This window comes from Caretta caretta, chromosome 2, assembly GCF_965140235.1.
Source record: "Caretta caretta isolate rCarCar2 chromosome 2, rCarCar1.hap1, whole genome shotgun sequence".
Lineage (NCBI taxonomy): Eukaryota > Metazoa > Chordata > Testudines > Cheloniidae > Caretta > Caretta caretta.
Genome location: NC_134207.1, coordinates 220,169,993 through 220,183,884, shown reverse-complemented (window position 1 = coordinate 220,183,884; position 13,892 = coordinate 220,169,993). Strand labels below are relative to the sequence as shown.

General features: G+C 44.1%; 1 protein-coding gene across 7 annotated transcripts in view; it reads left to right on the top strand.

Moving 5' to 3' along the window:
- Nucleotides 1–4,142, top strand: part of GLCCI1 (glucocorticoid induced 1) — a 107,108-nt gene extending 102,966 nt beyond the window's left edge. For 4 of the 7 annotated variants that reach the window (XM_075125838.1, XM_048838229.2, XM_048838230.2 and 1 more), the window contains one exon: nt 1,107–4,142. In XM_075125838.1, the coding sequence (XP_074981939.1) occupies nt 1,107–1,455 (349 nt within the window). In that variant the 3' untranslated portion in view covers nt 1,456–4,142. The other 3 variants (XM_048838234.2, XM_048838232.2, XM_048838231.2) reach the window with 2 other exon arrangements.
- The last annotated feature ends 9,750 nt before the right edge of the window (nt 4,143–13,892 follow it).

The following is a 13,892-nucleotide window of genomic DNA, read 5'->3' as shown; positions in this document are numbered from 1 at the left end:
TATCAGCTGGTATCTGCAAAGCAGTAAACCTTTTTACTGAACCTATTCAATTGCAGATGAATAAACTACTCCAGCTGATGAGTTTTGCAGGAGCAAACTGTTCTTAGAGGGTTTGAACAGGAAAAAAGTTCAAGTGTTCATGTTGGCTTGAAGGTGAATGGAGTATTTTATGCTTGAACTTTTTAATGTGTTTATAAAATGCAAACAAGAAAAGCGAAGCAAAGAAAACATGAAATACTTATTGTTTTAAAATTATGTCCAGCATTTATAAATCCCTTTTCTTTATAACGCTGTCAGTTTGGGTTCATTTTATAAAATGTTCATGGCTTAAAAGAAAACGCTGGGAGCAGGCAGTTTTTGTCAGTCCATATTGAGCTATATTTTGACACATGTAAAACATACACATATATACACACAGTGAAAGGGAATGTGTATAAAGTAAATACAGACGTAGCAAAGTTACGATAGAGGGTTTGCCTAGTAATTTTGAGGTACCTCTGTGTGCTATTGTGCAAGAGACCAGAATTTAAACTCTTGGCCTTCATCTTTTTTTCCGTAGACCAGCACTACTGTGGCTATGCTGTTGGTTGCATACATAGCTCCTGTGGATGGAAGGAGCCAGGAGGGCATGTTCTGCTCTAGTAGCATTCCCTGCTGGCTAAGGAGCTGTGGTGTTGGATTCTGGAGGAAGGCTCCAAACCAATATATGAAGATGAGGAAAGGAGAATTTTAACTTACGGAGTTTCTCCAAAAAGGGATTTAATACTCCTAAATATATGCTGCTGTTTCAATAGTTTTGTCAAACTAAAATGTCTAAGTTCATCATTATAAACTATCATATTTTTCCATGTGCATACATACTGTAGATTTTATTGCTGAAAACTGCATGTTGTCCAATGGTATCCAGTCACTTTTGTTATAAATACTATTTTAATGCTGTGGATCAAACAGTCAACTGACTATCAATATGGAAGATGTTTGCCCCTTTATGTCCAATTAACTCCATTCCTTGTCATTCACATATTAGCAATTTGTAGAACTACAAAATCTATTCACATAGTAAACTTTTTCAGTTGTCAGGTGTATAATAATTTGTCTCGTTGTAGGTCTCGTCAGCCTGTCTCAGCCCCGCTCTTTTCATGCCCTGACAAAAACAAAGTTAATTTCATCCCAACCGGATCAGCTTTCTGTCCTGTAAAACTTCTGGGTCCCCTACTACCTGCTTCTGACCTGACTCTCAAGAACTCTCCAAACTCTGGTCAAAGCACAGCTTTGAGCACTCTGACTGTTGAGCAACTTTCATCTCGGGTCTCCTTCTCATCTCTGTCAGATGACACCAGCACAATGGACTCTACAGAGGTCTCAGAACAACAGCCATCCCAACAGCAACAGCCGCTTTTGCAGGAACTTCAGATTGAAGAACTCTCCTCTCCTCAGAGCTATGTGATAATCTAGACCAAGGTGGAGCAGGCCTCTGACCTGAAACAAGGACTGGGGAGTCTATACTAATACATCTGCATGGAGTGGCAACCTTTTCAGAACAAAACAAAATACTTATCAGCATCTTAAAAATATCTCAACACTGTTCTTGGCAGGGACAGAACTCATATTCAGCATTTTTTTGTGAAAAAGCAGTAATGCTTGCAAAAAACGTGTATCATTAAGCATTTAAGTGGAGACTATGCATTTCATAGTATGACCAGATTAGTACTGTGTCCTGTGTTCTGTTTCAAATTCTACAGTATAAATAAGCTCTGTATCAAAAAAGTTGCCTGTCTGAATAGAAAATGTCTTGCTGTGTTGTGTCCTATGGAAAATACTGTACTTCAGGATTATGTTTACAATTGATCCAGGTGTTTATGTTTCTAACTTCTGTAATACATACAATGCAAAAAAAAAAATGGCCACAACAGTTGCACAGTGCCCGCCCTATGGCCTAGCTTCAGGTACTTCTCTCGAAGTCTAAACTCAGGTAACTTGGAATGTATATCATATTGGGATATAAATATTTTACAGCTAAAAAGCTAAAGAGGGAACATCACTCTTTTGCCTTTCCTTATTTTATGCATTAATATTTCCTCATTACATTCCACTTTCTTGGAATAAGTGCATTCAAATCCAGGAGAATGATGACCCTGGACATGGGTGAACATGAGGAGAACCAGCAAACCGGTGATGTACAACATCACTTTGTCATGTGGTTACAAGTAAAACAACTGTTGCATTTACTGTCATTTCAGTATATGTAAAATGTGGCATTTAAAGGTTTCAGGTGTTGCTCAGTTAATGACTGTTATGCTGTTGCAAATAAAGTGTTCAGTACTAGGCTGTACATAAGAAACATTCCACGTTTTGTGTGAAACGATTTTAAAAGACAAGAATGTTTTTGTTTAATTTCAGAAAATTCATTCAGGTTTCACAAGGGTTGGTGGGGATTTCCTCTCATGTTTATGTTGGCAGTTAAGGATGTTAAGGCAGTTAAGCTACTGTTACCATCTAAGAGTCGAATTAATGTTTAGTTTCTCTTTTGGAAATGTTCATTCATTTGCTGGTTGGAAATTAGGTTTCTCAGATTTTATCAAGCAACACGAGCAGCATTCTGTTTGCATAGTGAATAATTCTGCTTTTGGACTAAAATCCAAAAAGAGCAAGTGGATGTTTTAAAGGAGAGAAGCAATAGTTTGCCTAATCAGAGCTTCTCATAGTACCCTAATTTACTTAAATTACTACTGTATAAAGTTTTTGCAGTTAAAATGTGGGTAAGAAACCCTAGTAAAATAGTTTTGGGCTTGCAGGCGGGTCATCTTCTCAAAAACAGTACATAGCAAGAACTGTTTCCTAATATTCTTACTGTGCTGGAACTGCAAAAGCATTGCTTTCAAAGATAATTTCCTGTGATACAAAGAGGAGCCCAGAGGCAGAATAAACTTGATGTTCTTGCTCCATTGGTTTTAGCTCAGTGGAATTAGGTTTATGTTGTCTGCTCCGAAGAGAATGTGGTTTACCTTTTCCCAGGAATTGGAGAGTAGCCACCTGCAGCTACTGCAGCATTTAAATTCATGCCATTGCTTTTTTTTTTTCTTTTGATGAGGAATTGTGGGAAAAGACTAAGATAGCACCACCAATAACTACTGACAAAATTGGAAAAAAATATCCTGCACTTGTGTATTCTTTTGAGAGAAAGAAGCCCAGTTCCCTTCTGAACGTTTTTTTTAGTGTTGTGTTACAAGGTGTAAACCTGCAGCCTGTAAAACAGTCAGTGTTCTGACTGTAGGATGGAGCTGCAAAGAGAGTGTAAGGGGGAGGTCTGTTTATTTTTACCATTTTTGCATGAAGAACCTTTTTGAAGCCCTCACACAGCAACAGCCATCTTGAACCTTACTAATCTCAGGCCTTGGTGAAAACACTATATATTTTGTAGATTGAAGTTAAAGGGAAGATAATAACCTGTTCTGTGATGTAAGTGCAAATTTGTTCTAATGTTTTACATCTTAGATTAACATTGCAATATGGTGACCTTTCTATGCGCTGGTTGTGTCCAAATATGAATCTGTAGTTTCAGTTGTTGGTGTTAGGATTCCAGAGAGATTTTTTAAAAAGTGATTTTTAGATCCATGATGAACTCTGATGTACTATATTTACAGTGACATTACATGCTCATTTAATTTTCCATGAGAAACTAAATATTAATTGTGTTGCACATTTGTTCTTAGCGTATTTGAAGGTTTTGAGCCAAATGTGTTAAAGTTAATGCTTTGCCATGTAAATTTCCCAGCAGTTGTTGATCTCAAATGTATTCTACATCCAGCTGTAGAAATTTGTCAAATATTGTTTAAAGTTTTGTACATAGCTGTACTGTTATTTCTAGCCACTGTGCTGAACAGTATTCGAGTTATCACACAATATTGCTTTGCACAAGGAAATGTGTGGCTTTTGTTTTGTATTTTTTTTCAGTATAGAAGTTCCTGTGTCTTATTTAAATAAAGTTATTAGTAAAAAAATTTAAGGACACAATAGTAGTGGTTCATGTATTTGGCTTGGAAACGATATGTGAAACACTATAGAATTAAGTTATTTAGTATTATTCCAAGTATTTCTATAATAAAAATCATCCACACTGAGGGAGTAGCCTATCTCTACCACTGGTGTTTCAACCTGTTATGGTTCTAATTGACACGGAAGTAATCTCATACATATTGGTTTTGCTCCACATTTACAAAGCAACTAAAAATACTAGTTAATTTCTGCAAATTGTAGTGAAATATTTTTTTAAAAATCAGTTAAATAGTATTAGAAACACCCTGCTTATCCACTGCCAAGTTTACAATATGCACAATGTTCAGACTTATCTATTCATATTTATGAAAGCTATTTAGATGTTTCATAGGACAAGAAGAGCCTTTAAAAAGGGATGTGCTATAAACTTACTGATATAAAGCCACCAGCAACTGGATAATCTTGGTTTCATGCCATTTTGTTGGCATCATTTTTTTATTTGAAAAAGAACTCTTTCCATATACAACAACTTGAGTATATAAGCACAAATCCTCAAAAGTTCACTGTTTACTAAACTGCCATAGGAATAAGAAAATAGCAAATCATTTTGAGAAATTATTAACTGGAGAACTAAATGAATATTTAATTAAAAATACTTTCTCATTAAGTGGTAAATTAGATTTTTCAACTTGAAAAGTTTTAAAATCCTCAACCATGTGCTAAGTATGTTAATTGAAATTCATAATGGCTGAAGGTGTAGAAATACAAAAAAAATCCCATGCTACTATGGAACATCTATATCTGCAAGAGCTTCAATACTGCATTTGGATCAGACACATCTGTTTCTACAGCAGCTGCTTAAGAGCAGATCTGTACAGCCAAAAAGCTTCTGATGCAGAACTCTGGAACCCCCAAATGAGACTTTCCCTAAGTAATGTAGCTTCCTAACTCCTTTCTGTTTGCTGATAGTCCCTGTTGCAAATCAAGAAGAGTGCAGATTCAAACCTAGTTGTGCCCAGCAACCAGGCTCTTGGATATTGTAACCCAGTGGAGTCCCCAGCCCCCAGCTGGCTGCTTACACAAAGTAGAGGGAGATTTAGCTACCTAAAAATGGCATCCATACAAGCGACCATACTGAGTGAGTTGCCACCTAAGATAGCCATGAGGAAATGCTGGGGAGAGGAGCCTAAGCCATTTTTTGCACAAAAAAACCCGTGTGTAGGTGGATAGGGAATGGGCCTTGCGAGGAGGAAGAGGATGACTTTGAGTAGTTCCAGTTGTGTATTCCACTCGGCTGTGTGTGCACCCAATGACCGAAACGGGAGAACTTTGTTTTAGCAGTACCTGTGGGAGCAGCACTTGTGCCATGTGGCTCTAGCCCCTCCCCTGGCTATTTAAAAGCAGCACTGCCTCGACCCACTTCAGTTCCTTCTTACTGTCCATGGCTAGTGTTCAAATGTTTTGTGTGGTAAAATAGCACAAGGTAAAGCATCACAGTCTGACTCGGCTTTTGTTGTATATAGTTTAGATAGGTATCCTGGGTGATGACATCACCAGGGTTTAAACATTTTCCATCATATGGGGGGGCGGGGGGGCTGTTCCCCATAATGATCCCACATGTGCCTGGGAGAAGGGCACATAAACAAATAGCCTCCATCTGCAAATTGTTCAGCTTACATTTGAAACAGTACCTCTTTGAGCAGTCCATGAGGCCTACTTTGGCAGTGGGGACCTCCAGACATCATTAGGCCTCCGAGAGGGCATCTCAATAGCACAGACTGTTGTTCGGCCAGATTCAGATTCTTTCCCAAGGAAGAAAAGACTTTTCTCCTTCCTTTGGTCCTCCTGGAAAGAGATCTCATAAAACGGACTGACCCATTCCAGTGCTAGGAGAGATTCCACTTCACCTTCTTAAGAGGAGTGCAGACCAGCACCATGATTCATCTAGTACACGAGAAAGAGCAGGGCAATCTACCTGCTGTCTGATACCACGAGGCAAGAGCAGGTGGACTCTATCATTGATTCCAATACTGCCTGTGGAGCATCTGTTGAGTCCACTATTGGCACCATCAGTATTGTCACAGACTGTTTCTAAGCTTGTGGTGTATCGGGCAGCTTTGGACTTGTCAGTTATGACTCTCCTTTGATTCAAAAGCATTCAGCTGTGGTGGCTTCATCGGTGCCCTGGGCACCATCTGGAATGGATACGGACCTGTTAGTGTCAGCACCTCTTCTAGTCTGGGGTACAGAATTGAGGTTGTCCGCCTTTTCAGTGCAAAGCAGGTTATCAGTTCAGGAAAGGACTTTGGTGCTGATGATGAGACTGATGCATATTGTTTCTATGGGAATGGTGCTGGCTTCTACTTCAGTGACCATGTCTGCTCCCGTACCAAGTGCAATTGCAAGCGTCCTATCAATGCTTAAAGCACCAAATGCTTTAAGTTTGTCAGTTCTGATGTATCCACCACCGTGCTGGACTTTAGATGAGGCTGGATGTTGGTTGGCCTGCCACAGTGGCTCCTCTGTTGCCTGAGCACTACTTGGAAGCTTCTTCAGGATTGGGCTTGGAGATGTCTTCCTCCTCTCTTGGGCCTTCCTGATATCCTGTAGTAGTGATAGGGGTCCTTGGCCCAGTGCCTGCTGGCCACCAGTGCTGTACCCCTACCAGAGCAGCCTCATGGAATCCCTGGGTTGTTCCAGAGTCTGCAAGGTCTTGCTCCGCAACGCAGTCTAGAGCAAGGTCACCTATTCCACACGCAGCCTCCATCACTGCAGCCTCAGATGGTTCAGCTTGAGCCATTGCTACAAGTGCCACAGTAGGTTCCATTGGCTTGGCTTGCTTCCTCTTATTCATCAACAGATGACTCTGTAGTGCCATGTTCTTTCTCCCCGTAGCAGAGGATTTTAAATCGTATTAGTGCTTCCTGACATGCCTGGCTTCAGCCTTGGGTATTCAGGCTGAGTTTGTTCAGGAGAACAGCCACAAGTTGCTGGATATTCCCAAGTCCAAAGCTCTGGATAAAGTGGCTCCTCCACATAAATGAAGCAATCTTGGAACCAGCAAAGACTTTATGGAACACCCTTGCATCCTTACCACTCACAGCAAAACACCCAGATAAGAGAGACTATATGCCTATGCTTGCTTCTACTTGCCTCCAACACCTCCTGTCATAAGGACAGCTAATGAGAGGTAAAGAAGGGGGTGATATAAATTGACACCAAAGGACAAATACTCTGAAAGATTGGACTTGTTTGGCAGGAAAATGTATTCTACCTCATCCTTACAACTGTGTTGCCAGTTGGCAGATAGTTCGATAAAAGTATCACTTTCTAAAGTGGGAAGCAAAGGCAAAATTTACAGATAAATTGCCAGGCTCCTCCAGGGAGGAGTTTCTTTCATTGTGGAGGGCCACCTGAAACATCTCTAGAGTCAGCATTTAACATGGCTGATGCTTCCTCTAGAGCAGAGGGTCCCCAAACTATGGGGCATGCCCCTAGGAACGGTTGGGGGTGTGTGGTGGAGTCCAGGCCAGCCCCCACAGGAGGAGGAAGCACCGCCCTGCCCTGCTCCCCTCCAAGCTCTGCTCTGCCACGGCTCCTAGCCCTACACCTAGCCTTGGGGCTCTGCTCCTAGCTGCAGCCCCCAGACCTCTGTCCATGCCCCTGCAGCCCAGCTCCTGGGGTGGGGGTGGGGGCACAAATAGGGGTAAGAAGGGGCATGACCCTGAAAAGTTTGGGGACCACTTCTCTAGAGTTATGGCCTCAGCTGTATCTCTGTGAAGGGCTTCCTAGTTGCAGAACTCTGCTATAACCCCTGAGGCACAGCAGACAGTTGGGTGGCCAATTCTTGTTCTCAGAGAAAACTGATGAGATGCTGCATTTGTTTTAAGACTCTTGAGCTATGATGTTACATTCATTGGGAGTTTTTACCCTGGTAGTAAAAAGGCATCACTTGGTGGGGCAGCAGCAGTAGGATTGCCCTCAGAGGTTTTTTAGGTCAAATTATCCTACTAGCCAGCAGGACTCCTTCAGAAAGGGTCACAAATCAAATAGGTGGTTTTCTGGTTTCAATCTCAACCAATCAGCCCCTCCTCTATCAGTTTTGGGCAAGCAGCCAATATGCCTCTCTCCCCAAGGTCAGCAATCTAGTCACTGAGCTTCAAGCCATCTTCTCTCTGTACACTGTGAAACAGTTTCAATGGGAGAAACTCAGCCCAGACTATGCTGTATCCCAGGGGTCAGGATACTCACCTCAAGGTGACCCTAAGTTCAAATTCCTGCTCTACATCATGCAGATGGAGGAACTGAACTGGAGTCAACCACATGCGGTAAGAGTTCCAATTACTCTGCCTGTTTGCTGTGGGTTTAGGTGTGTGTAGTGTGAGGTCTATGACCTCAGACCTCAAAGAAATGAGTGGCAGGATAACACCTAGTTTGAAGAGCCTGCTGGGGCTTAGATGTGAAAGAGCTGCCAGGATACCTAGACTCAGACAGCGGGGCCCATACCACTGACAGGTATTTAGATGCCGTGGCGACTGGAGCAGTGGAAACTTAGGCATCAAGCAACTTTAGGTGCCTATGAGGTTAGGGAGCAGCTGAGCAAATGTTAAGGAGCTCAGTGGCACATAAATGTTGAACTTAAGTGCCTAAGTCCTGTTGTAGGGCTAGTCCAGAATTCCTATGGGATATGAGGCTTTAAACCAAAATTTTCACAGATTGTCACCAATTGTTCCTCAGTTTCTAGGTGCCCAATGTGAGAGGCTGGGGACAGATTTGCAAGTGCTGTGTTCACAACTGCTACTGGTTAAGTGCTTTGCTGATAACATGTTATAAAAATGCAAAGTACTCTGTAAATCTTGCCCTTTAGGTCTGATTTTTCAAAGGGACTGAGACACCAAACTGCCTCGTTAGGCGCAACTGACATTTACAAAAACCACTGCTCAGTTCTGTAGATGCTGTTGCCCTACACCTTGCTGCTGCCCAAGCTGTGGCAGGATTCTCAAAAGAGGCATACCTTCGCCTATCTCCCTAGCCATATCTGAGCTATTAGGCCTGCTTGGAACATGCATAAGGGTCAGGAGCAAGCAGTCTGGCCCCTGGAGGTCCAGTCCCTGCTCCAACTCAGGCAAAGCAGCCATTTGAACCGGGTCTCCCACCTGCCAGTTGAGTACGCTAACCATAGGGCTATTGTCTACAATGGTGGAGGGGGGGTAGTCCTTCTGTAGGCCATCACAATCAAGGATGGACCGGATTACCTAACTGCAGGAGAGGTTTCACAGCTGTGTGGCCTAAACAGATGGGAGAGCTGGGTTCAAGTTCCTATTTCAAATCAGTAGGGATGCAAACCTGAAATTCATGTAGCCTACTTTACTGACCCAACCATTACCCATACGTGTGCTCAGAATTCATCTCGAGGCTTGGGCCCCAGTGGAGAGGGGCTGGGAAAACACCAATTTGAGGGTTGGGGAGGTGTCTCTGGCTTGTACTTGGGCACTTAGGAGCTTATTAACTGAAGGGTGGCATCAGGACTTACTTAAACTGGCTCTGGGTATTTCTACAGGCAGACAGACATCTAGGCATCTACAGGGTTAGATAGCAGCTGAGCAGTGGGTTTGAGAAGGTCAGTGGTCCCAAAATGTTAGACTGACTTAGGCATTCATGTACCTGTGTGGCTGTAACCTTAAGAGTATAGCTGGGGGGGGGGGGGGGGGAATAAACACCTCAAAAACTTGACATGACGGTACTGTGAGCAGCATCCTCTCCTTGAGGCTGCAGCGAGCATGAACTAGTACTGCAGAGCTGTGACATGCCCCAGTCATGTTAAAGTAGTGGGTGGCCAACCTAGGGCTCTTCAGAGGTTAATATACGGCTCCCTGTATAGGCACCGACTCTGGGGCTGGAGCTACAGACCCCCAACTTTCCAGTGTGCCAGGGGTTGCTCAATCCCCAGCTCTGCACCCACTTCCTCCCCCAAGCCTGCTGCACCCTAGCTTCCCCCTCCTCGCCCCCCCCCGAGCCACCTGCTCCTCCATTGGACGGTTTGGGGCGGTCACCCCAGGTCCTATGCTTTGGGGGAGCCTGAGCTTCAGGGGGATGTGGGGTCTGGGCAGTGCGGGGGCCGGCGGCAACGCCACCAGCCCGGCTCTGCTCCACCATGCCTCACGGCATCGCTCGGGAGAGGCGAGGGCAGGGGCGGGGTGGGGGTTGGAGGAGGGGCAGAAAGAGGTGGGGGCAGGGGTGGCGCAGGGGCTTCGGGGAAGAGGTGGAGTGGGGGCAGGGCAGCGGTAGGAAGGGGCGGAGATGAAACAGCTGATCACGGTGGGTGGGAGAGAGGGGGAGGTGCTGCTTGGCGGGGCTGCCTGCAAGTGGGAGGCGCTGGGGGCGAGGGCGGTGATGGGAGGCTGCTGATGTAGCCCTATGTCTCTTTGGCAATATACATTTTGGCTCCTTCTCAGACTCAGGTTGGCCATCCCTGTGTTAAAGGGTAGTAACTTAGCAACTAATAATAATCCTTTAAGAGGAAACAATAAGCAATTTCATTGCCTTACATGGATTGATGAGCAAGCAGAGGACCATATTATGATGATCTGCACAATTGAGTCCAAGTGACAGCGCATTGTGAGGCCATAACTAAGAGCAAAGCACGACATTTTCTTCTTTTACTGAGGAAAGCTCCAGATTCATGGGCCCATTTGTATATTTGAACCCGGGGGGAGCCAAACCCAAGGAGTCCAACAGTATGTATGGTTCACTGAGCGTAGTTTGACTTCTGTTGACTGGTGCTTGCAATAGAAACACGACCCTTTTGTTTCCTAATTTGGTCCTGCTCCCTCACAGGGATACTTGGATGGTGGGAGGGGGCGGGGGCAAGGCTCAGATTTTTAACGGGAGTTAGGTGTTGTCAAAATAAATCCGGGCCCAAGTATTTTAACCAGGAGATAGTTAATATATGCTAAAAGAAAAGGAGTACTTGTGGCACCTTAGAGACTAACCAATTTATTTGAGCATGAGCTTTCGTGAGCTACAGCTCACTTCATCAGATGCATACCGTGGAAACTGCAGCAGACTTTATATATACATAGAGAATATGAAACAATACCTCCTCCCACCCCACTGTCCTGCTGGTAATAGCTTATCTAAAGTGATCATCAGGTTGGGCCATTTTCAGCACAAATCCAGGTTTTCTCACTCTCCACCCCCCCACACAAATTCACTCTCCTGCTGGTGCTAGCCCATCCAAAGTGACAACTCTTTACACAATGTGCATGATAATCAAGGTGGGCCATTTCCTGCACAAATCCAGGTTTTCTCACATCCCCCCCACCCCCATACACACACAAACTCACTCTCCTGCTGGTAATAGCTCATCCAAACTGACCACTCTCCAAGTTTAAATCCAGGTTAAACCAGAACATCTGGCGGGGGGGGGGTAGGTAGGAAAAAACAAGAGGAAATAGGCTACCTTGCATAATGACTTAGTTGTCACTTTGGATGGGCTATTACCAGCAGGAGAGTGAGTTTGTGTGTGTGGGGGGGGGGGGGGGGCGTGGAGGGTGAGAAAAACCTGGATTTGTGCTGGAAATGGCCCAACTTGATGATCACTTTAGATAAGATATTACCAGCAGGACAGTGGGGTGGGAGGAGGTATTGTTTCATATTCTCTGTGTGTATATAAAGTCTGCTGCAGTTTCCACGGTATGCATCCGATGAAGTGAGCTGTAGCTCACGAAAGCTCATGCTCAAATAAATTGGTTAGTCTTTAAGGTGCCACAAGTACTCCTTTTCTTTTTGCGAATACAGACTAACATGGCTGTTACTCTGAAACCTGTTAATATATGCTGTATTCCCAAATAAATATCAGTGACACATGTAGAATGCCCCAGATTATCAGCAGTTTTCATGATAGAAAAGTTTGCTCAAGCTTTGTAGTCCAGGCTGCCCTATCTGATAGCTAGCTCTAATTTTCATATATTTTGCTGGTGTATTGTCAAGCCACATCAGCATCATAGCAGTTCAGCAAAAGCAAATTGTCTTGGAAGTTGGTTGCTCAGATTCTGCCTCCATACATGGTCATTTATTAAAAAGCCATTTGCCAATCTATCAACTTCCCAAACATTGGGAAGTCAGCGTGGCCCATAGTCTACCTCTAGCAAGGCTGGTTTTCAGTGGAGGCTGAACCTCGCCTTCACTTGTACACACACAATTTGGGCCACGCACAGTAGGAGCTCTGCAAGCCGTTGAAAAAGTCTAATACCTGCATACCCAGACCATCGGATGTTTGGCCTGGAGGTGTAAATGCTGTTGGGCACCTAGGAAATCAATCTCCTAAGCCTGAGTTCAGCACCTAGGCTCCTATACACATGGGGAGAGCCAGGAGCCAGAGCAGCCACAAAAGCTGGCGTCGTAGGCACTGCCCTGCCCAAACCAGCCAACTGGAGATGCCAATGAGAGGGGTGTATCCTAAGCCCATCCCTCCCCCTCAAGATAGAGATAGGCATCTAAAGCTGGGCTGCAGGGAGATGCCTCTCTCTGCTAGCCATCCATGCATGGGAACCCCCTCTCCCAGAATCAGCCTGCTTACGGCAGGTCTTGTGCAAATGAGTGAGGCAGGGACCTAACATCATATAAAACTGGAGGCCATGGTGGCAGCTTTATAACATTTAGCCTAATGCTTAGAAGACGATCCTGAGTGTGTGCTACCCAGCTTCAATTCCCCCCACTGCCTGGGGGCAGGATTTAAACAGGGGCACCCAGCGCTCAGGCCTGTCTGCTGATCACTGAGTTGCTAAATTGGAGCAGAGGTCAGAGAATGGTTGAAAATACCCCTGCCTTACACTGATCAATTCAAGCAGCTCAATTGGTTTTGCTTAACACAGTGAAGGTTAAGGGGGTAACTTGGTCACAGTCTGTAAGTTCCTACATGAGGAACTAATATTTAACAACAGCTCTTCAAGCTGGCAGAGAACGGCTGGGAACTGAAACTAGACAAATGCTGTGTAGAAATAAGGCGTAAGAATAAGCATAATTAACCATTAGAACCACAAACCAGTGATCCTGGTATATGCTCAATCAAGAATGGATATTTTTCTGACAGCTATGTGCTGGGAATTGTTTTGGGAAATTCAATGGCTTGTGTCACACAGGAGGTAAGTGTGATACAGACGCCCATTGGTGCCAACCAACAGAGGGTTCACTGTTCTTTACAAGTAACTACTGTCTCAGCCCTGACAAGCTCACTTCACCTACTACAAAACTTTCAAGGTATTTATCTATAAAGGGTAGCATGGGAGGTCGCTGCTGAAAGCTGCTAATTTATCAATCCTCATCATTGTGAGAGGTGAGTATGAGGGCTAGGTAATGTAATTATACCAAAAATTATGCCCTTTGGGGATCGTGTCTCAGAGACGGCCCATTGAAGCAGGAACGAGTTGTCACCCCTGCCTAGCCTTTCATGTAATGTATTGCTCGACTGTTCACCTTTGCACCAAGCCAGAACACTCCATGGAAAATCATCAAAAACAAACTCTTAAATATTGAACCTGCTTGGAAGTGAAAAGGAACGATAGGCCAGCGAGGGGTGTGCCCTGTCTGTGACTAAAGACAGAAAAACCTGATTCAGTATGTTACAGGGTGGAGCAAGACACTCTGCATCCATTCACAGAGGCGGTACATTGAGGAGAGAGGGCTTCATGAAATATTGGGTCCCAACTCCTGGCTAGAAAACACCGCAAAAAGATTTTTACCCCCAAATCCACTCTTACTAACAAGCATTTTATAATTTTTTTTTGTATGCAGCCCCTTTGTTTCCATCACACACACTTGTTTTTATTTTAATCTCTGATCTTTCTTAAACACATTTCCTTTTGTTTCATTATAATTGAACTCACGGGCTGTGT